This window comes from Chiloscyllium plagiosum, chromosome 19 (assembly GCF_004010195.1).
Source record: "Chiloscyllium plagiosum isolate BGI_BamShark_2017 chromosome 19, ASM401019v2, whole genome shotgun sequence".
Taxonomy (NCBI): Eukaryota; Metazoa; Chordata; class Chondrichthyes; order Orectolobiformes; family Hemiscylliidae; genus Chiloscyllium; species Chiloscyllium plagiosum.
Genome location: NC_057728.1, coordinates 37,043,695 through 37,067,819, shown reverse-complemented (window position 1 = coordinate 37,067,819; position 24,125 = coordinate 37,043,695). Strand labels below are relative to the sequence as shown.

At 38.4% G+C, this 24,125-nt stretch overlaps 1 protein-coding gene across 5 annotated transcripts in view; it reads left to right on the top strand.

The window, feature by feature from the left end:
* Window positions 1-24,125, top strand: part of asz1 (ankyrin repeat, SAM and basic leucine zipper domain containing 1) — a 170,037-nt gene that overhangs the window by 116,460 nt on the left and 29,452 nt on the right. For all 5 annotated transcript variants that reach the window (XM_043709586.1, XM_043709587.1, XM_043709585.1 and 2 more), the window contains 6 exons: window positions 6,136-6,247; window positions 11,802-11,913; window positions 12,161-12,295; window positions 12,952-13,079; window positions 13,566-13,641; window positions 14,351-14,407. In XM_043709586.1, the coding sequence (XP_043565521.1) occupies window positions 6,136-6,247; window positions 11,802-11,913; window positions 12,161-12,295; window positions 12,952-13,079; window positions 13,566-13,641; window positions 14,351-14,407 (620 nt within the window). The remainder of the gene's footprint in view (window positions 1-6,135; window positions 6,248-11,801; window positions 11,914-12,160; window positions 12,296-12,951; window positions 13,080-13,565; window positions 13,642-14,350; window positions 14,408-24,125) is intronic.

Below are 24,125 nucleotides of genomic sequence, written 5' to 3'. Positions count from 1 at the left end.
CAATTTGTTAAACGTCATAAATTAGTTACAATCACTTGATTTAGGTTTTAAATATTGTAACAGAGGCTGGATCAGGGTTGATGTGTGTGTGTAGACTTCAGATGTTTGATAAGTACCATATATTAGACATCTTGGTGATATTGAAACCCATTGAGCAAAAGGGCTGGTAACAGTAATACAAAATAAGCTAAGGCAGACCTTTACAACAGGCAGCTTGCTGGCCAGAATGTGATCCACCAAGGGTTCCTATCTGGCCCAGAAATGAAGTTCTGAATAAAAGTGAATAGATATGGAAGATTTTGCAAGAGGATGCTCCTCCAATCAGAGACCACTCCTCTTCGATGTTTGAGCATCGAACATAGAACAGTACAGCACAGTACAGGCCCTTCAGCCCACAATGTTGCACCGAGCATTTATCTTAATCTAAGATCAACCTTAGCTATGCACCCCTCAATTTACTGCCATCCATATGCTTGTCCAGCAGTAGTTTAAATGTCCATAATGTCACTGACTCTACTACCACTGCTGTCAGTGCATTCCACGCACCCACCATTCTCTGCGTAAAAAACCTCTGACATCTCCCCTATACCTTCCCCCGTCACCTTAAAATTATGACCCCTCGTGACAGTCATTTCTGCCCTGGAAAAAGTGTCTGGCTATCTACTCTATCTATGCTTCTCTCATTGCCATGTACACCTCTATCAAGTCACCTCTCTTTCTTCCTTCTCTCCAGTGTGAAAAGCCCTAGCTCACTCAACCTTTCTCTTCATAAGAAGAGCCCTCCAATCCAGACAGCATTCTGGTAAATCTCCTCTGCACCCTCTCTAAAGCATCTACATCCTTTCTATAATGAGGCGACCAGAACTGGGCACAATATTCCAAGTGTGGTCCAACCAGGGTTTTATCGAGCTGCAACAAAACCTTGCATCTCTTAAACTGCATCCCCCGGTAACAAAAGCCAAAACACCATGCGCCTACTTAACAACCCTATCAACTTGGATGGCAGCTTTGAGGGATCAATGTACTTGGACCCCAAGATCCCATTGTTCCTCCACACTTCCAAGAATCCTGTCTTTAACCCTATAATCAGCATTCAAATTTGACCTTCTAAAATGAATCACTTTGCATTTATCCAGATTGAACTCCATCTGCCACTACTCAGCCCAGCTCTGCAACCTGCAACAGCCCTCGACACTATCTAAACACCACCGACCTTGTGTCATCAGCAAACTTACTAACACAACCTTCCACTTCTTCATCCAAGTCATTTATAACAACCACAAAGAGCAGCGGCCCAAGAACAGGTCCTTCCATGACACCACTTATGTCACCACCTCCAGGTGGAATAGTTTCCATTCATTACCACTCACTGTCTTCTTTCGGCCTGCCAATTCTGTATCCGGGCAGTCATATTTCTCTGTATCCCATACCTCCTAACTTTCTAAATGAGCCTACCATGGGGAACCTTCTCAAATACCTAACTGAAACCCATATACACCACATCCACTGCTTGACCTTTATCAGCTTGCCTCATCGCATCGTCAAATAACTCAATAAGGCTTGTGAGATATGACCTGTCCCTCACAAAGCCATGCTGACGATCTTTAATCAAACTATGTTTTTCCAAGTAGTCATAAATCCTATCTCTCAGAACCCTTTCCAGTACTTTGCTTGCCACAGATGTAAGACTGACTGGTCTGTAATTCCCAGGAATTTCCCTATTCCCTTTCTTGAACAGAGGAACAACATTCGCCTCCCTCCAATCATCCGGTACTACTCCCGTGGAGAGTGAGGATGCAAAGATCATCGCCAGAGGCGCACAGTCTCCTTCCTTGCTTCCTGTAGTAACATTGGATATGTCTTGTCCAGGCTTGGGGATTTATCTATCTTAATGCTTCCCAGAATTTCCAGCACATCCGGTTTCTTAATATCAATCTGTTCACACCCATTAACTTGGTCCATGGTGTTCTCACTATTAACAAGGTGACAAGAGGAGCTTCTCGTCAAGAGGAAGAAAGAAGTTTACTTAAGGTTGAGGAAGCAAGGTTCTGGCACAGCTTTAGAGAATTACAGGGTAGCTAGGGAAGAATTCTTAAAATGGACTAAGGAGAGCTAGGAGGGAACATGAAAAAGCCTTGGCAGGAAGGATTACGGAAAACCCAAAGGTGTTCTACACTTATATGAGGAATAAGAGAAGGATCAGAGAGAGTGGAAGTAACTTGTGCCTGGAGTTTGAAAAGTTAGAGGAGGTCCTAAATGAGTTTTTGCTTCAGTAATCGCTAGAGAGAGGGACCTTGCAAGTAAAGTCTGGGTGGGAAGCTGTTTGCTGAGTCAGTGGAGACTTGTTGGGCCGAGTGGCTTATTTCCACACTCTATTCTGTGGAAAAAGGTATCAGTCTGCCTGAGGACTGTTGTCAAATGGCACCATAGGCCTTCTGAAGGAACACACTGTTTGTGTTCTGAAGATTCACACGGGAGCCGATGTTAACTTTTTTTTATTCAGCGATACGACGTGCTGAATTTCTCCAGCATTCATTTGTTTGTATGAGAGAGAGGAGAGTGTGTGTATGTGAATGAAGGAGACAATATTGGAGGCAATGAATGGGCAAGTTTGTGTTTCAAGCCAAAGAATGTTTCTGGGTATGTTTGGGTTGGGGAGGGGAGGGGGAGGGGGTCAAAGGGAGGGGGGGTGTAGGTGTGGATAGAAGGGAGATTGACTGACTGTGTGCATGCATGTGGCCAAGGACGAGGTTAGGAGTTTGTGTGCATATGAATGATGGAACAAAAAAGGCAAACAGGCACCCTTCCCCTCCCAACCCTCTTCCTGAAAAGCCTTATCACAAAACTGGCAGAAAGAGGAAAATAACTTGGTCTGAAAGGTAACCTACTCCCAACCTTCATTTTTGTATAAATTCCACCTAAGTTCACACAGCGTTTCTGTCATCAGAAGCAAGCACAAGACCAGTGTTCATTAAATTCAACTTAGTTAGGTGCCAGTCCTCAACATTTTCCATATGATCTGAACTTAGTGCCTTATGTGTTTCTCTCTGCTTTCAATCAAGATGACAAAAAAAAAAGCTTTGACGTAGATCTTCTGCTTGGTGCTGTTTTAATAGTCATTTTTATGAAATGCTCACCAATTTATGTTATCAATTTATTGTTTCTTGCTTGAAGTTCAGGCTTACTGTGGTACAAAACTATATAATTCTGAAATTTGCTCACACCCTCCTTTCACATTTCCCCCACCCCCGCCAAAAAAAACATTCTATTCGCTTTCCAAACTGTGTGCTGACTTGCTGTACCTAAAGGTAAAACTCCTGTAATTCATGTATTGGGACAGCCAGATACCTGCATCTGAGCATCACAATTTCTTACCATTTCAATCATGTGCTTTTTAAATCTTCCTGCCAAAATAGATTATTTCACATTTTCCCACATTATACCCCATTTGCCAGATCTTGCCTATTCACATAACCTTTGTAGCTTCCTTATGCCTTCTTCACAACTTATCTTCCTATGTATCTTTGTGATATGAGCAAAGTTAGCAACCATACCTTTGGTCCCTTCATCCAAGTCAGTTATGTAAATTATAAAAAGTTGAGGAGCTAGCACTAATCCCTGTGGTAGACTGCTTGTTACATTATGCTGAATGGAAAATAATGCATTTCTGATAACCGACTTTCCTATTAACTAGCCACTTTTCTGTCAGTGGCAATATATTATCCACTGCGCCATAAACTTCATTTTTCTCAATAACCTACACCTACGGAAAATTCCTCGGCTATTCGCCTTATCTATGCCCCTCGTGATTTTACAAACTACCTAAGGTCACCCTGAAATGAGTTGTCAGAGGATGTGGTAGAGTTTGGTACAAGTGCAACATTTAAAAGACATTTGGTCAGGTACATGGATAGGAAATGTTTAGAGGGATATGGGCCAAATGCAGGCAAATGGGACTGATCAGTTTTTGAAACCTGGGCAGCATGGGCCAGTTGGGCTTTTTCTGTGCTGTATGATTCTGATTCTATATCGTTTGATGTTATACCTTATTAATGCCTTCTAAAAATCTAGGAACAGTACATTGATATATTCCTTCGTCAGAGAAATCCAATAAATTTGAAATAATTTCCCTTTTGCAAAATCATGTTGACTCTGTCTGTCTCTTTACCTTGAATTAAATGACCTGGTATAATAACTCTTCAAAATAAATGTTACCATCTTCTCTGTGGCAGATGTTAAGCTGTAGTGTCCTACATTCTGTCCTCCCTACTCCTTTTGAATAAAGGAGTTAACATTCATTTTCCATTCTAACTGAACCTTCTCCAAATCTGCAGAATTTTGGAAAATTAAAACTAATACTATAATTATCTCACTAGCCACTTCTTAAGATCTTATGGGGAAGTCCAGGACTCGAGGATTTAGCTGCTTGTAGCTCAATTTGTTTAGTCCTGGTGATAGTTTTTTAGAGTTCTTTCTCCTTTTATTTGTAGCTAGTTTGATCATGCTCAGTATATCCTTTACATTAGGACACATGAATAATACTTCAAGTTGCCTGCCATCTCCTTATTTTCCATAACTGACTCCCCAGACACTCTTTCTGTAGAACCAACATTCACTTGGTTAAGTCTTCTCCTTTTTAAGTATCTATAGGAAAAATTGGCATCTGTTTTTATATTTCTAGTTAGCTTTTCCTAACTTGGCTGGAATGCGCTGCCTAGGAGGGTAGTTGAAGAGGGAAACCCCAACCTTTTCAAGTGTTCGTCCAAGTATATTTTAAATGTCGTAACATTCAAGGCTGTAGGCAAGTGCTGGAAAGTAGGTGTAATGTAGATGGGTTATTAGATTTTTGACTGCTGCAAAAGAGATCAGCGCTGCTTGTAGCTTTGTGAAAGAATTCCTTCTGTCCCCTTATTCACTGAAAAAAGGAAAGTTCTGTACCTTCATCATATTGTAATTCAGTTTTCTATTATTTTCTGAGTCAATATTGGCCATTTCTGAAGATTTAGAGTTTGAATTTTTGCAGGGTTGAAAGAAGTAATTTTGAGAATAGCTTTTTAATACTTTTGATGTAAAATTCTGTTAGAAATAAAATTATGCATATGGAGCTATCGTAAGATCTCAAAGTTTGAATATTTTTCAGGACTTAAGTTATTATCAACTGTAAACCATGACATTAGTAGGAGGTGGGCCAAAGTTGCTACAAGCATGAAACAAAACCAAGACAGACTGGAAAGAAAAATCCAGACCAAAAAGCCACAAACTGTTGCCTATTTAATTTTATGAATGGCTATGACGTAGGTTAATCTAAAATCTCAGATTCACTTTGTTCCATTGTATATTTTTTCACTTGTAACTTCTATGTTTCAAATTGACCACATCTGTGAATACAAGTGGCCTGGGTTAAGACATTCATTCATACAATTTGTAGTTACTGAGCTGCAGAACATTGCATGTAGTGAACAGATGGTTAAGAGTATGTTCAGGAGGGTAATTGGTGCTTGAGGCTGTGAAAGGAAGCAATTATTGTGCATACGTCAAAATTCCAACAAAGTTCCTTTAAATACGTGAAAATTGGGCACAGTTATTTTATGTTCTGCAAATATGGCCAAGTATTTATGTGGAATTTTGATTTGTGTTTTATTGTGAACTGAAAGTTAAACGTTTTAAGCAGTGATACAGTGAAAGAATATTATGTATTTGCTACATAAAATAACAAACCATTTTATGACCTTGTTTTTTTAATATTTTGAATCAAATTAAACTTAAAATGGTTTTAATAGTTTTAATTTATAAAAAAACTTTTATCACTGATATTGTACATAACTTTGATTGTAATCTTTACTCATTGAATCACTTCACTTCATCTTACTTAAAATATTTAATTTTGTGATGCATCCATATCACATTTAAGCAATAAAAATGCAGGTTATATATTTTGCTTTTAGACTGAAAATTAATTACTGATTTGGAATGGTGCGAGCAATAAGTTAAACCAACTTAATTTTCCACTACATAGTTAATCTTCACATTTGCATCAAACGTTTCACAATATTCCTTTCCCTCTTTGTTTCGTATTTTTATATCCATTCTAAGTATTTTCCCTTTTTGACGTAATGCTTTTCTTAAATTCTGTAGATCAATATACAGTGTTGATGGCTGCCTGTGCTAGTAATGAACCAGAAGAAAAAGTGGTCAAGTGTATAGAGTTGCTGTTGTCCAGAAATGCAAATCCAAATACTTTCAGCAGGTATAAATGTTTACTATAAATCCATAAACTGCCTTGAGAAAGGGGATCACGGAAGTATTCAATCTTGCTCATAAGGTTCCTATTCTGCTTTAATCACAACTGTGCACTGTTGGCAAAGGTCTAGAAGTAAATCTCCCAATGATTCCAGCAGAGAGATTTGAGATGATGGAAACTGAAAAAATAATTGTGTAAAATCTTGATTTGTACATGTACTATCTATAATTCTACCTATTTGCAAAATGTTTCATAACTATAATCTTAAGGTGGCTTGGTAATTGCAGCAACTAAACATTCAAATTTCATTTCCACTTCAAGATCTGGTACTAGATACCAATCTTAATGTTTACCAACATTTCACTTTGACAGTGAATTTCAGAAAGTTTTCTGGGAGCCTTCCCGGTCTAGAATGTTGACCAGGGAATACCATTCAGAGCTTCCATTGGAGATAAGTAGGTAGACATTCATATATTTCTGGTCAAAGCTGCAGTGCAATTGCAGGGTAATCCTGTTTGATGAGGAGTAAGAACAAGATAGAAATAGTCTATAATGTGTAAGAGTTTTTAAAACAATTGTTTGAAATCAATGATACTATGAAAGTCCTACAAATTTATTTGTTGCTAGGAATGAGTATTAAGGCTGTTATGCTGTGGAATCATTACCCTTTGTGTTGTGACCCCAAAACTTGTTGTTGTATAATCTTGTTCATACATCTCTGCACAGCACAGAGTTTATCCATCATGATTCAGTATGTTCATTCTTGATTTGGCATCTGCAATTCTGCTGTTAAGTAGATATTTATCATGCTTCTTTTAAAGGAGTCAGTGGACTGAGCCTACTGTTGGCTTGTATTTTATGGGAGTTAAAGTTCTTTCAGTTTCTAATTTTAAAGTTTGCTCATTTTGCACCTACTTAAATATTCTCCGAACTTTCAGAAACCAGCTTCGTTAAAGACCTCCTGCTCAATGCCTTGACTACATGCCTCCCTTTTTACAAAACCAATTTAGCTTTCTAAAATGATTACAGGCGATAAGGTTTCTTGAGAAGTAATAGCTAGCTTTCAAATTTGTTTTAGAGATAGTGTTTGTATATCTTTTCTTTCATCCTCATTTGGAGCATTTGCACTATGGACTTCCATTGGTCCATTGTAATGGGCAAAATATTGTAGTGGGTTGCCAGTGCCTTCTACAGGGTGACTAACCAGGAAACTATACTCTACTGCCTAGCATCCAGTGACTTCATAAAACTGGCTGTGTTATGAATGAACATTCCATGACAAGCAAATCCTGGCATGGAATTCAAATCCGGAGCTCCTGCCTCAAAGATTAGGATGCTACTTCTACGCCTCATGATCTCTTCAAAATATTACACTAACAAAAACATTCCTTTATATTTGCAAAGCTCACGGAGGACCTCTGGTGGTAGAAATATTTAGTACATCATAGAATTTGATAGACTTTAATCTTTTTTATTCAATTCGGACATCACTAGCTAGCCAGCGCTCATTGCCTATTCCAAGTGCCCTTGAGAAGGTGGTCTACTGCCTCCTTGAGCTGCTGCAGTCCCTGTGCCACAATGCCATCAGAGAGAGAATTCCAGGATTTTGACCCAGCGAGTGTGAAGGAATGGCAATATATTTCTGATTTGGGATGGTGAGTGACTTGGACGGAAACTTGCTGGTGGTGGTCTTCCCATGTACCTGCTGCCACTGTCCTTCTTAATGGAAGTGGTACATTTGGAAGGTGCTGTCTGACAATCTTTGGTGAATTTCTGCAATGCATCTTGTAGGTAGTACACGCTACTGCTACTGAGCGTCAATAGTGGAGGGAGTGAATGCTTGTAGATGTGATGCTAATCAAGCAGGCTGCTTTGTCCTGAATGTGGCTTTGATGTCAAAGGCTGTCAATCCTACCTCACCTGAACTCTTCAAAACTGTTTTCTCCTCTATTCAGTGTTCCACATGAACAAAAGTTTGTGCAGCATTTGATTCGATACATTCAGGAACATTGGAACCAGTCATGTGCTGTAGTCCCATTATCACTAGTTGATCTGTTAATCAAACCTTGAGAGAACTATTTGAGTGCCATTTTTGGATAAAAGCAAAATACTATTGGAAGTCTGAAATAATAATGAAGTACTGGAGAAATTCAGCAGATCTAGCAGCATCTGAGGCAAGAGGTACAGAATTAACATTTTTGAGTCTGACATGATGCCCTTTGTCTCTCCACAGATGCTGTCAGACATGCTGAGTTTCTGTAGCACTTTGTTTTTGTTATATATAACTCACTTTAGGGCAAATTGATTTTGTTTTAGTTCATGAGTAATAGTTGCTTGTGTAGTGTAATAGGGAATAGTTGTTCATGTAAGGTAATTGAATTCAGTTATTTAGTGGATTCAAAATGGCTCCTAAACACTTGGCTACCTTGGAAGCTCCTCATATTCCATGACTATCCCTAGCCATCTGTTGGCATTCATTCTTTTTTTCCCTCACTGAATTCTTTCTTTTGGTGTTTCTATTCCTTTGATTCATTTTATTTAAAACATCAAAGTCAACTGTTTAGATACCCTGTATATAATAGTTCGAACCTTATTCTCCAATCTTCCCTTGTGAGCCCTGGTAAAGACACGAATGTGGAGTTTCTCTCAGATATGGCTTCAAAATTCTGACTGCTTTTTGGACATAAAGGACCATACTTCTGCACTGGACTATATTAGAATAAACTCAGCTTTGTAATAATATGATTTTCTTTGAACTATTGAAAAGATCTGGAAAAATCTAAATCTTCTTTCAATTTTAGTTTCCAATTCCTGGACTTCGCTCAACACCAGCAAAATGTTTTACCTGCCAGACTCTCACTATTTACATCTTATCAACTTCTGTCTCTGATTTGCTGCTCTTTTGTAGTATTCTGAGTGACTTCGACCAACCTTTCCCTGCTGTCACTGAGTGGCTTCAATTTTCTGCAGGACCTGTGAATAGCCATTGATTGTGCTGGGATTTTATACTCTGTTCATTACCAGAAAATCACACCTGGACTCGAGCAAAGTTCTGCTTTTGGATTTTGTGGTGCCCTTCAACATCACTGTCATCTTACTATCTTTTTAACTGACTCTGTACATTTCCCATGTCTTACTTCCTACAAAAATACTTCCATCATTGTGTTCTCCAGTACTCTAGTTTTACATTTTCTAATCAACCTGCTCAGAGATTTATGATATACTTCTGAAATACTGGGACTTGAATACTGGATTCCTGCCTCAGAGGAAGGGACATTATCACTGCATCACAAGAGCCTTGCCCTGTCTTTACATAGCTCCTGGATTTGACTTACTTCATGTCTCCCAACTCAGACAACTGCCCATCGATATTTCATGCTTACTCTGTTCTCTGATGCAGACTGGAAAGGAGATGGCGAACAGAACGCTAAGCTTCTAATGTCAGAACCAGCTATATTACATAGAGCACTAGGAGGTTCTCCTGTTTTCTAATTTTAATACCCAGATCTTTTTGTTTAAAGGGAAATTGCTTTAAATGAGGCAGGTGGTTATGTTTTAAAATGGCTGCAGAGGTCTTCATACCTACAAGAGAAACCAATTTTCTGAAGTGGATTGACAGTAGATATGTCTGGATAATTTCCATACATAATTTCATACCTGCCATTGAATGAACTAACTGACAAAACACCTAAAGACAATGGTCAACAACTCTTCGTCTGTACAGACTACCAAAGACAAAGAGAATCCATTATATATAAAGGGTGCTGAAGACTCCACTTCTGACTGAATGGCATCTTGGTGGTCCTGATGACGGGAAATTGAAACTGTTTACTGCCAGCTGTTGCAAGGCCCAAACCTACATCTGGAAAGAGCTAACTTTGAGCTTGTCTGTTTGCTGCAGAAATACATGAACATGAAAAAAGTCCACAGAATGGATCACCAGCAACTCTTCACAGTTTCTTTATAATAATTAAAAAAAAACCTAAGTGTCATAGCACACACTCTAGGAAAAGAACAGGTTAAAATTTAAAAGAAGCTGAATCCTGAAGAGCAACCAGCTTAGCTGTAGCACCATCACATCTTCAAGACCAATATAGAAACACGTATTTTATTGTATTGATTTTGACTTAAAGTTGTATCTTTCTTATCCTATAGCTTGTTTTGTTTGCTTGTATGCTAGTGTTTCTTTATGTTGTCGTATTTGGGAAAGTCATAATTTTTTAATAATGTTTTAATATTTTTAATTAAGCAAATTTACAATAAAAATATCTCCTTAATATTGATTACCTGAAGAGATTTGGTAAGCTCGTTTCTTCAAAACGTTATAAATGATTTAAGACATATTGAATTGTAAAAAAAACAACACACCATCTAAACATTTCAAACCATTATAGCCAACCTCAGGAGTGCAAGTCCTCCAAGAACCTATCCGTTGTCCCCTTCTGGCTCTCATCTTCATTTTGTCTTTCAGAACATTATCCAAGAGGAATGCTAGTTTTCCAGTATGCACTAACAACATCCCATTCTACCTTATCACTAATTCTTTTGATTCCTGCACTGTTGCTAAACTAGTTTCAAGTTGCATGGAATGTTAAACATCACTGATTGTTTAAAGGAACTTCTGTGCTCTGTGTTAAATGGGGCTGAATTCTGTAGAAGTACATTTGATGGCATGGCTATCATTAGAGTCAACTTGGCTTTCTACTGATCAAAAAGGGGAAAGATTAGTTTCAAGGTATAGCTCCATGAATATAGTTTACAGTGTTAAGTAGAGATAATGTGTTTTTGGAACCAGGACAAATTATTATAACCTTGAGGTATAATGTTTCAACTGTCCTTCATTAATTAACGCATTTACTGAATCAAATACCACCCACAGTTAGAATCACTGTTTAGATTCCAAGACTGTTTAAGCACAACTACTGTAAATGTAACTTATTTATAACAAAAATGCAGCAATCTCAAAATTTGCATTTTTAAAAGTTTCTCCCCTGTTTGCGTTCTTTTATCTCTTCTTCCTGGATATGTTTCAATGTGTTTATGTGATCCTTTGGCAAGGTTCAGCCAGATTTCATAGCATATGTATTTCCAATAAAGTTGATCTTCTTAATCTGTACTTTGGAGTTCAGCTAACTCTGTACTTTGACTCAAGTGCTCATTCCTTTAATGGGCAAACCATCAAGAGTATGGCTAGCCATTACATTTCTCTTAATGAAATGTTATCCCAGTTTTATCTTTTACAGCTGTATTTCATTTGAACAGAAACAACTCACATTATTACCGAATAATCTGACGGTGCCATCCATCCAAAATGTCAACATTACGGAATTTGATAGTTTCTTTTGTTCAGAATTTGTGAACTAATAGTCCACAGGTATAAATAATTTAAATCAATCGTAGAAACGTAAAGATGAGTAGGTTGGCAAGATTGGGAACCCATAAAGCACTACCTTTAGGAAAGCAAATATCAATTCGAAAGTATTTCTTCTAATTTATTTAGATAGTTTGTTTATCTGCAGTGTTTTGATTGCAAGCTCAACTGTTTTATTCTCCCTTTCAGGAATCAGATGACCCCACTAATGTATGCAGCGAGAGAAGGCCATACTCAGACTATTATACTGCTGGTGGCTCATGGAGCAGAAATAAATATTCAGGATGAAAATGGCTACACAGTATGCAACTTTGGTCAAGTGTCATTGTTAGTTTTAATATTTGAAAAAGTCTTTGTTTAAACGTACATTTTAACAAAAGCGATTTTTGTTAAATCTTAATAAAGACATTTTGCTTCAGGGAAAAATATGTGAATAAGATACCAGGTGATATTACCACAGTATAAAATATTACAGCCTCTGAATTAATTTTACATAGGGAGTCATTCTATGTGGTCTGTAATAAATTTTTCTACTCCATGAAACTTAGGCACTGACATGGGCATCTTGCCGAGGCCATCAAAGTACAGTGCTGAAACTAATTGAGTTAGGAGCTGATAAAACATTGAAGACCAAAAATGGAGAGATGGCAGCTGATATTGCTGAGAAAAATCATCATTCGCAGGTAAAAAAAAACAAAATTGCAGCCAAGAAATACGGAATAGGGGCTGTAGATTTAAACTGTTTCTCTGTATACATTAGGTCATTAAGATTGTGCTGTCTGAGTTTACTGGAGATGTAATAGTAATGTTTGACTCTCCTATATATGAGATAAGCAAGTCCCAGAAGAGCAGCAATCAGTTCCTAAACCTTTGAATGTCTCCTGCAAAACATCAGAATCAAACCAAGTCCATAAACCCAAAGTAATTGAGAACTGATCCATAAGTGTAGAAGCTGAATTTGAACCACTAATGGCAGAATTTTTATGTTCAACATTAATAATTGAAATCCTAGTCAGAAGCTTAGCTGGTACAGCTGTATAATTCAGCATGTGAATTCAACAGGCTAAGCAGTACAAAAATGCTTAAACATAACTAAAGCACTTCCATGTGTAACATATTTATTTCATTATCATCCATGTTTAGTATTAGATATGTAATCTGTTATTGCCATAGGTTTTATTTTACCAGAAGTTTATTAGAAATTTAAAAAGAAACTTAATTTGAAATTAAGTTGTGCAGAAATATGTATGTGGACCATTAATGACAAACAATTTGTAATTAAGATCATTGTTTAATTCAGTATAATGAAACTTAAAATACTCTTTTATTTTCCTTCCAGTTAGCGTCATTACTCACTGTGACTTCAAATTCGCCCTTATTGGGAAAACTCCAGAATGTAACGAAAGATGAGGCAATTTTCAAATATGTCACAAAACATTGTAATGCAGGGAAGAACAGCAGAATATGGTAACAGGCAATGTTTCTTGTGGAATAAAACAAATCATGAGAATTTTTCAAGTTATGTAGTTTCCAACCGCATTTGTTATAACAGATTTAAATATGCTTGAATAAATATCAGTCAGTCTAAATAAATAAGAAATTACTGCACAGAAATATTTCCAAACGGTTGCTGAATATAAAGGGAAATAATTTTTAATCTGTTTTAATCTCTATTAAATAATGAACGGTAAAATAGTTCTAGGCAAGTACATTTTAGATTTTGAGTTAGTTCACTGACTTATAGACTTGTAGCTAAAATATTAGAAGTCTGGACAACCAGATACAGTGTGTTTCAAATCTTACTACTTTTTGGATATACTTAGGATTCAGTGTTATTTAGGAAAATAAATGTAGATATATAATAGGAATTGTGATTAAATTTTTGCTTAAAACATTGATGTTTTAACCATAATTTCCCCATTGATTAAATATTGTAATATACAATCTTCATAGTTCAATTTCAAATTTTGGTGATGTACAACTGTTTCTGTCTGGACTTGAACTTGAACATCTTCAAGGCTTATTTGAGGTATGTTTTGTTCAATTTTTTGATAGCTAAAAGTAATTCACTTGGCATTGGTATTTTGTATCGCCACCAAACTATCTATCAAAATATCCCATATTTTGAATAACTGAGATACATTTCATATACTGGGAGAAAGTGAGGACTGCAGATGCTGGTGATCAAAGTTGAGAGTGTTGTGCTGGAAAGGCACAGCCGGTCAGGCAGCATCTGAGGAGCAGGAGAATTGACGTTTCGATCATAAGCTCTTCATCAGGATCCTGATGAAGTGCTTATGCTCAAAACTTTGATTCTCCTGCTCCTCAAATGCTGCCTGACCTTATATTTCATAAACTCTCAAGTGCACGAGTTATGTTTTTAAAATGTAAGATAATAAATATTTTGTGTTATGGAGCTATAATTTTCAAAGCTTGAAATCTTTAACCAATTATGGAATAGAACTCCCAAATGTGGCCAATATAGAAGTTGATTGTAAAAAGTTTGCAGAAGTTTTATAAGTTGGAAGCAAAATTGTTAGTTAGAATGTAACAGAACGTATAACTTAATTATACTTCATCATGGAAATGTTAATGAGGAGAGTTTTTACAAGCTATGTAATTGATATTTTATGATATAGTTGCAAGTTAATGTCCCTCCACTAGAGTTGAACTCCATGCTATTAAAAACATTTGTAAAATATGCTATTTAAAATGTCTTCTTTTATTACCTTCTGAAGGAGAATGAGATATCTTTCAGAGGACTTCTGACAATGGGAAAAGAAGACCTTGAAAAGGTTTGTTAACCTTTTTTTTTAGAATCATTTTTTAGTTAAAGAATTATTCTAGTATATGTGCCTTTATACTACATGACTAAGGAATATGTTCATAGAGTCCTAACAGTGCATATAAAGGCCACTTGGTCGATTGAGTCTGTACTGACCCTCTGAAGAGCGACCCACTCTCCCACCCTAACCCTGCATTAACCATGGTTAATCCACCTAGCCTACACAACTCTGGACACAAAGTTTACACTAGCAATTTAGCATGGCCAATCCATCTAAGCTGCATTTCTTCGGACTGTGGGACGACATTGGAACACCCAGCAGAAACCCATGCAGACACAGGGGCAACATGCAAACTTGACATAGACAGTCATCCAAGGCTGGCACTGAACCTGTGTCCATGGCATTGTGAGGCAGAAATGCTAACCACTGCTGCCTTATATAGTTATAATAAATATTTTCCTATTCATAATTGAGTCCTGTATTTTTAAAAATCTTTTCAATGATGTGTTTTTAATATTTGTTAATTTGCTCGTAGAAGAGAAAAGACTGAGAGGGTATAAATGAATCAAGAGGGATTTTTCACATAGCTCATGGTTAGGGTATGTAATGCACTGCCTGGAAGTATGGTAGAGACAGATTCATTTGAGGTATTCAAGAGGGTATTTGATGATTATTTGGATAGAAATAGTGTGCAAGGGTATGAGGAAAAGGCAGGAGATTGGCATTGGAATAGATCTGATGCAGGCATGATGGACCAAATGGCCTCCTGTGTCGAAACAATTCTGTGACTCTGTGAACTCGCTGACACAGGAAAAGCAGCTAGGAGAAGTGGGATACTATCTAATTAACGTTTGAACAGTTAGACTGCATGCATTATTTATAATACCGTCATAGTAGGAAATTAAAATTATGACACTATTCAGTTTCTTGACATTATTTCTAAGCCTTGAACCACATTTGCAATGGTCTTTAACCAGAATTCCACATTTTTTTTTGTCTTAACTGGAAAGCAAAAGTATCATAATGTGCCTTTCCATTCTTTAGGTGATGTATCACTTATTTTCTTTGTGATACCATTATATTAGGATGTCACTTATAATGTGTACCAACTGTAATCAATGTGAAAAACATGAATGCTATCAGCTTTATTTGTTATATATGTGTTCAAGAAAGCTAAATATAACTTTTGGGTGAAAATTTGTGAAAATTCTGTAAATCAAAATGGGTTCTGACTTTCCTTTTGTTCATTCGTGAGATGTATGTGTTGTTGGTTGCATCAGCATTTATTGCCCAACCCTAGTTGCGCTTGAAAAGGTAGTGCTGAGCTGCATTGTTATTGTTGATAGACCCACAATGCCATTCAGAAGTCCACGATTTTAACCCAGCAACACTGAAGGCTTGGTGATATTTTACCAAGTCAGAACGGTGAGTGACTTTGAGGGGTACTTGAAGATGATGGTGTTTGGACATATCTGCTGCCCTTGTCCTTCCAGGTGGTAATGGTCATGGGTTGGGAAGGTGCTATCTAAGGAGTCTTGGTGAATTTCTTTTAGATAGTACAGACTGCTGCTACTGAGTGGTGCTGGTGGAGGTCGGAAAAGTTTGTGGATAAAGTGCCTATCAAGTTGGCAGTTTTTTTTTTAAATGGATGGCGTCAAGTTTCTTGAGTGTTTTTTTTAGCTGCATTCACCCAGGTAGGTGGGGATACTCTGTCACATTCCTGACTTGTGCCTTGTACATGATGGACAGACTTCAGAGAGTCAGGAGGTGTTATTCCACGCAGGACTTTGAGCCTCTGACCTGCTGTTATAGCCATTGTTTTTGCAGTCCAACTGGAAAGTAGAGTTAACACACTTTGGGTCCAGTGACCAACCTTCTACTGAGATTTTCCAGCTGTTTCTGATTTCCAGTATCCGCAGTTGTTTGCCTTTTTGTCCTAGAACTGAGATGACTGGCCTCCAACAACTATATTCACCTACCTTTGTAACAGGTGTGACTCTAATCAGTGGAAAGTTTTTTTTTCCCTGATTTCCACTGATTCCAATTTTTCTAGGGCACCTTGATGCCACAGTCTGTCAAATGTGGCCTTTATGTCAAAGACAGTCACTTTCACCTCTTCTGTCCATATTTGAGCCAAGGTTATAATCAGGTCAGGAGATGGATGGTCCAAACTAAGCAATTAGGACTGCAGATGCTGGAGATTAGTCGAGAGTGTGGTGCTGAAAAAGCACAGCAGATCAGGCAAACTGAGTGATTGCCACGTAATTGCTGCTTGATAGCACTATTTTTCTTTGCATGTATAAGACAGCTTAAACAGCTGCAGCTTTTACGATCCAAGCTTCCCTGAAATTACGTGGAATACCAATAATGCTGCTCTGACCGCTTCTCATAACTGTACTCATAATTAATCCAGAAAACAGCGTGAATGAACAGATCTGTACATCTGTATTCTCTACATAACTTATATATTCCAGTCAACAATTGACCATAGGTAATTCAGTAGGTATTCACAGTTCCTGATGTGGGAAACTTTTGCCAGACATGTAATGATAGCCTTTCCCCAGTTTTTCATGTAAAGAAGAAGCAAATATCCTGTAAATGTCTTACTTGCAACCCATTCAGCAAAAGTTGGGTGAAAGTAAGGTATCAGCTTGGCAATCTTCCATGTTATACATCGTGGTTTGGGCCATGATCATCAACTGAATTAACATAGCTGATGTGATTCAGAGCTCCACTCTGGCATGGCAGCCTCCATTGTATATGCTGCAGCTGAAGGCTTTGGGCTAACAAGGTGCAGAATTCACTGACCTAATTTTCTCTGGGACATTTTCTCAGCTACGTTTTTCATTTCAGTTCACCTCTTGCAATGTGTTTCCAAATAGTCAGCCTGCAGATGTCATAACTCTCAGCAACTATCTCGCATTACCAATGTCAGTGTCCACTATCTTCATATCTCACTTGTAGTAGAGTTATGAATGCTGTGGAGGTTATGGCTCAGAGGCAAGTTCACTGTACAGAAGGTCTTTAGGCAGTTGATGGAGTGGACGCATAGGTGGCAGACGAGATGCAATGCAGAGAAGTGTAAGGTGATGGAAAAACATCAAAAGGCCATATCAAATAGGCGATATAATTCTAAAGGGTCTGCAGGAGCAGAAAAACCTGAGAGTACTGCTATTGGTAATTGAATCCTTGCAGACCTTTTTTTCAATGGATCTGTCAAATGTCCTTTCCTGTTAGATAAGTCTAGTCAACATGGAACTAGACATTTCAGGCAGAATATTGATTGTTTCAGCCCCACCTTTAGAGAATACGTGATGTACTCTAATCACTTCTTGGCTGCAATCCGAACTGACCTGAGAATAAATTAGGCATTCTCAGGTAGTTTTCTCTTTCTCTCCCAGGTCAACCTGTTGAAACATGTATGTTTGAATAAAGGTGTTAGACTGTGCACTGAATACAAACTGAGAATGTATAATGCTTTTAATCATTTGGATTGATAGATGCTTTATCCAATCTATATGATTGTCTGGGCAAGTAGTTTAATTTCTGTTTTGTTAAACCAGACAAGCACTTGTATAAAACAAAACACTGACAAAGATATCAATTAATATTTAATTAAATACCTTCTAATTGAAAATACCCAGGTTTCCACCTAGTACTTAGCTCATTCTTCAATGTTTTCTGAAATTTTACAGGAGTTTGCATGGCTATTTGTTTGCCCTGATCATGTTTAAGTTTGACAATATTGCTTCCCTGGTGCTAGGATCAAGGATGTCTCAGAGAGGGTGCAGAATGTTCTCAAGGGGGAGAGCGGCCAGCAAGAGGTCATTGTCCACATTGGAAACAACGACATAGGAAGGGAAAAGGTTGAGATTCTGAAGGGAGATTACAGAGAGTTAGGCAGGAATTTAAAAAGGAGGCCCTCGAGAGTGGTAATATCTGGATTACTCCTGGTGCTACGAGCTAGTGAGGGCAGGAATAGGAGGATAGAGCAGATGAATGCATGGCTGAGGAGCTGGTGTATGGGACCATTGGAATCTCTTTTGGGGCAGAAGTGACCTGTGCAAGAAGGACGATTGCACCTAAATTGAAGGGGACTAATATACTAGCAGGAAGATTTCCTAGAGCTGCTCAGGAGGATTTAAACTAGTAAGGTGGGGGACCCAGGGAGATAGTGAGGAAAGAGATCAATCTGAGACTGGTACAGTTGAGAACAGAAGCGAGTCAAACAGTCAGGGAAGGTAGGACTAATTAAATTAAACTGCATTTATTTCAATGCAAGGGGCCTAACATGGAAGGCAGATGAACTCAGGGCATGGTTAGGAAAATGGGACTGGGATATCATAGCAATTACAGAAACATGGCTCAGGGATGAGCAGGACTAGCAGCTTAATGTTGCAGGATACAAATGCTACAGGAAGGATAGAAAGGGAGGCAAGAGAGGAGGGTGAGTGGCAATTTTGATAAGGGATAGCAATACAGCTGTGCTGAGGGAGGATATTCCTGGAAATACATCCAGGGAAGTTACTTGTGTGGAACTGAGAAATAAGAAAGGGATGATCACCTTATTGGGATTGTATTATAGACCCCCTATTGGAGGGAAATTGAGAATCAAACTTGTAAGGAGATCTCAGCTATCTGTACGAATAATAGGGTGGTTATGGTAGGGGATTTTAACTTTCCAAACATAGACTTGGACTGCCACAGTTTTAAGGGTTTAGATGGAAAGGAATGTGTTAAGTGTGTACAAGAAAAAAATCTGATTCAGTATGTGGATGTACCTACTAGAGAAGGTGCAAAACTTGATCTACTCTTGGGAAATAAGTCAGGGCAGGTGACTGAGGTGTCAGTGGGGAGCACTTTAGGGCCAGCGACCATAATTCTATTAGATTTAAAATAGTGATGGAAATAGATAGACCAGATATAAAAGTTGAAGTTCTAAATTGGAGAAAGGCCAATTTTGACAGTATTAGGCAAGACTTCAAAAGCTGATTGGGCCAGATGTTTGCGGGTAAAGGTACAGCTGGAATATGGGAAGCCTTCAGAAATGAGATAACAAGAATCCAGAGAGAGTATATTCCTATTAGGTTGAAAGGAAAGGCTGGTAGGTATAGGGAATGCTGGATGATGAAAGAAATTGAGGGCTTGGTTAAGAAAAAGAAAGGAGCATATGTATGGCATAGACAGGATAGATTGAGTGAATCCTTAGAAGAGTAGAAAGGCAATAGGAGTATACTTAAGAGGGAAATCAGGAGGGCAAAAAGGGGACATGGATAGCTTTGGCAAATAGAATTAAGGGGAATCCAAACGGTTTTTACAAATACATTAAGGACAAAAGGGTAACTAGGGAGAGAATAGGGCCCCTCAAAGATCCTGAAGAAGGGCTTATGCGAGTCTACGTCGATTCTCCTGTTCCCTGGATGCTGCCTGACCTGCTGCGCTTTTCCAGCAACACATTTCCAGCTCTGATCTCCAGCATCTGCAGACCTCACTTTCTCCCCTCAAAGATCAACAAAGCGGCCTTTGTGTGGAGTCGCAGAAAATGGGGGAGATACCAAACGAGTATTTTGCATCATTATTTACTGTGGAAAAGGATATGGAAGATATAGAATGTAGGGAAATAGATGGTGACACCTTGCAAAATGCCCATATTACAGAGGAGGAAGTGCTGGATATCTTGAAACGCATAAAGGTGGATAAAGCCCCAGGACCTAATCAGCTGTATCCGAGAACTCGGTGGGAAGCTAGAGAAGTGATTGCTGGACCACTTGCTGAGATATTTGTATCATCGATAGTCACAGGTGAGGTGCCGGAAGACTGGAGGTTGGATAATGTGGTGCCACTGTTTAAGAAGGGTGGTAAGGACAAGCCAGGGAACTATAGACCGGTGAGCCTAGCGTCGGTGGTGGGCAAGTTGTTGGAGGGAAACCTGAGGGACAGGATGTACGTGTGTTTGGAAAGGCAAGGACTGATTAGGGATAGTCAACATGGCTTTATGTGTGGGAAATAGAGTCTCACAAACTTGATTGAGTTTTTTGAAGAAGTAACAAAGAGGATTGATGAGGGCAGACCGGTAGATGTGACCTATATGGACTTCAGTAAGACGTTCAACCAGGTTCCCCATGGGAGACTGATTATCAAGGTTAGATCTCACAGAATACAAGGAGAACTAGCCATTTGGATAGAGACCTGGCTCAAAGGTAGAAGACAAGAGGATGGTGGTGGAGGGTTGTTTTTCAGACTAGTGGCCTGTGACCAGTGAAGTGCCACAAGAATCGGTGCTGGGTCCTCTACTTTTTGTCATTTACATAAATGGTTTGGATGTGAGCATAAGAGGTACAGTTAGCAAGTTTGCAGATGACACCAAAATTGGAGGTGTAATGGACAGCGAAGAGGGTTACCTCAGATTACAACAGGATCTGGACCAGATGGGCCAATGAGCTGAGAAGTGGCAAATGGAGTTTAATTCAGATAAATGCGAGGGGCTGCATTTTGGGAAAGCAAAGATTAGCAGTAATTATACACTTAAATGTAAGGTCCTAGCGAGTGTTGCTGAACAAAGATACCTTGAAGTGCAGGTTCATAGCTCCTTGAAAGTGGGGTCACACGTAGATAGGATAGTGAAGAAGGCGTTTGGTATGCTCTTTTATTGGTCAGAATATTAAATACAGGAGTTGGAGGTCATGTTGCGGCTGTACAGGACATTGGTTAGGCCACTGTTGGAATATTGTGTGCAATTCTGGTCTCCCTCCTGTCGGAAAGATGTTGTGAAACTTGGAAGGATGTTGCCAGGGTTGGGGGATTTGAGCAATAGGGAGAGGCTGAACAGGCTGGGGCTGTTTTCCCCAGAGCGTCGGAGGCTCAGGGGTGACCTTATAGAGGTTTACAAAATTATGTGGGGCATGGATAGGATAAATAGACAAAGGTTGGGGAGTCCATAACTAGAGGGCAAAGGTTTAGGGTGAGAGGGGAAAGATATAAAAGGGACCCAAGGGGCAAGTTTTTCACACAAATGGTGGTACGTGTATGGAATGAGCTGCCAGAGGAAGTGATGGAGACTGGTACAATGCAACATTTAAGAGGGACTTGGATGGGTATATGAATAGGAAGAGTTTGGAGGGACATGGGCTGGGTGTTGGCAGATGGAACTAGATTGGGTTGGAATATCTGGTCGGCATGGACAGGTTGGACCGAAGGGTCTGTTTCCATGCTGTACATCTCTATGACTCTATGATTTGCCCTTTATCCAGATTTTGCAATATTAAGAAGGAGTAAGCAATGATAGATTCCCCGTGTTTTTTTTATTTTAGTTGGAAGCTACCAGTATAATCATGTAATTTGTGGCAATAGCACTGATCCTTCCATTGTGGGTGGAGTGTATTTTTTTCTTTCAAGTTTATGTTTTCAATTTCTCCAAAGTCACTACAACTGAACATTTGAATGAGAGGACATTCAAAGTAAGTCATTGAAACATTTTTATTTTACATCCCATGGATGGAAAAGCCATGATCAGATTAATCTATTTTAAATTGTCTTTTATTGTCTCTGACACTCATTCAGGCATCCTAAAAGGATTCTTGTCTGTCTCCTTGCCTTGCTGCCCTAAGAATATAACCCCTAGAGAGCAATGTTTAAGTCAGTCATAACATGATTCACAAGTATTACATTGATACCCACAACCCTCTCCCTGTGACAGAGTTGTCAGGTATCCCAAAAGTTAATTACCTGAAAAAAACTTAATTTTTAAAAAAAGTTGTCAGGTTTTCAATTACAAAAGGGTTTGTTGTTTACAGGGGAATGTTCTCTAATACATTAAATAAGCACTGCAGTTGAATTTGGCGATAGGAAGGGGATTTCATAAGTTTGATGTCTGCCTGTACATCTGTGAGCATTAACTTATCACTCAATAACTTTAAATGTCGAATTAGATTTTAAATAAGCACAAGTAATTTCCTGTCATTATGCACTCTTTTCACCAAACATTTGCTGGAAACTGTATACAGTTTTATATCTGGGTCTGAAAACACTGCCTTGCAATATACTGAGATCATTTAAATTGTCTGATTGTGGCTAACAGCCTATAAACTAGCCAAAAGTTTACAGTTTGATTTGACACATAATTGAATAATTAAGCTCACAAGATTTCTTGATACTGTTTCTAATACCACAAATAATGTTCATTCAACAGTCAAGTGGACAAAATTGTTCTCACTTCAGTGTCCATTCTAAAAATCACTGGAAAATCAAAGCTTTCAGCACACTGAGTGGTATGTTTCATTCTGTGTTTGAATGTTCCTTGTCACATTTCAGCTGCATTCAAAACATTTCAATTTTACCAGTAAGGTTTTCAGAAACATTGACCATAAAAAGCCATTTGTTCAACTGAGCTCATACTTTCCAAAGAGTTATCATATACTGAACCTTATTTAATCTTCAAAAGGAAATTTCTGCAAATCTTCTCCCTGTCAAAATGTTTCTGCATCCCCATACATTTTGTAAAGCATCCAGACTCTAACTATTTCACCATTCCTTCACTGTTGCTGGATCAACAACCTGGAACTCCTCTCCCAGTAGCATTGTAGATGATTTTGTGTTAGAAGGACTGCAGTGTTCAAGAAAGCAACTTCTCCTGGGCAAGGAGTGGGTAATGAACAATTTCTGAGCAAGTGACAATTACATTAGTTGCACAAATAAAAAGGCAACTTGCACTTAGACAGCAGCATTGACATATCGAATTTTGAAAAATAGTTTTGTTCTGAAAATGAATCCTGTTTGATTTAACCATTTTTGAGCAAATGAGATAGAAGAATCAGTACTTGGGTCTTTTAGGAGACTAACTTTTCTCTGTTGCCAATTGTCTCCTTTTGTTATCTCTGTCTCCAACAAACAACAGTTCCTTCCTTCTCCATATAATTGAGGCCATCTTCAAGTTGTTTCTGATTTTTCCCAAATCATTCCCACTTGCCCACCAAACTGATCACAGTTGTGTTGAAATAAAGGGTGCAACATCTAAAGAGAGGAAGCTACTTACAAAGTAAACCAGTATGGTGACTAAGAGACTTTGGGTGGTCAATGATCAGTAAGAATGGGATCATGGGTGAGGTGAGCTTGAGGAGGGTGGAGTAGGGTAGAAGAGAGAGATGAGGAGAAAACAGGCAAGAGTTTGGGCAAAGAAAACAAGGATTAACGTGTACATTAAAAATGAACAGCAAGCAACATCTTATTCAGAATGACAATGTGTCCTTGTGTGCAGGTGAAACAGGAATTAATCTCTCTATAACTTGTTTGAGTAACCATTTCACTTGAATAATCATTTAAACATTCCTTGACCTTTGCAGTTGGCAGAGCCCTGCTGTTGAATATTATTCCACTTGGTATTTCAAAGTGGAAACTCTCAGTATTGCTGATATCCTGTAATGTGTCAGTATACATATAATGGGCCGAATGGCCTTCTCCTGCACTGTATAACAATTCTATGATTCTATTTTATTCTAGGATCAAACATTCCACTGTCACGGTAGATAATTCTTTCCCATTTAAATGACCGCATAGCATTCTTCAGGTGTGAACTTGTACGGTTAAACCTTGATTTTCACATTGGAGTTGGAGTCAAAGCAAAAGGAAAATCTAGCCCTGAGTTAATTCGCGACATAACAGAGCATTTGACTTCATATTTATCACATTTCTAAGCAACACTGCCACTTACCAGACGTTTGGAAAACTTAGC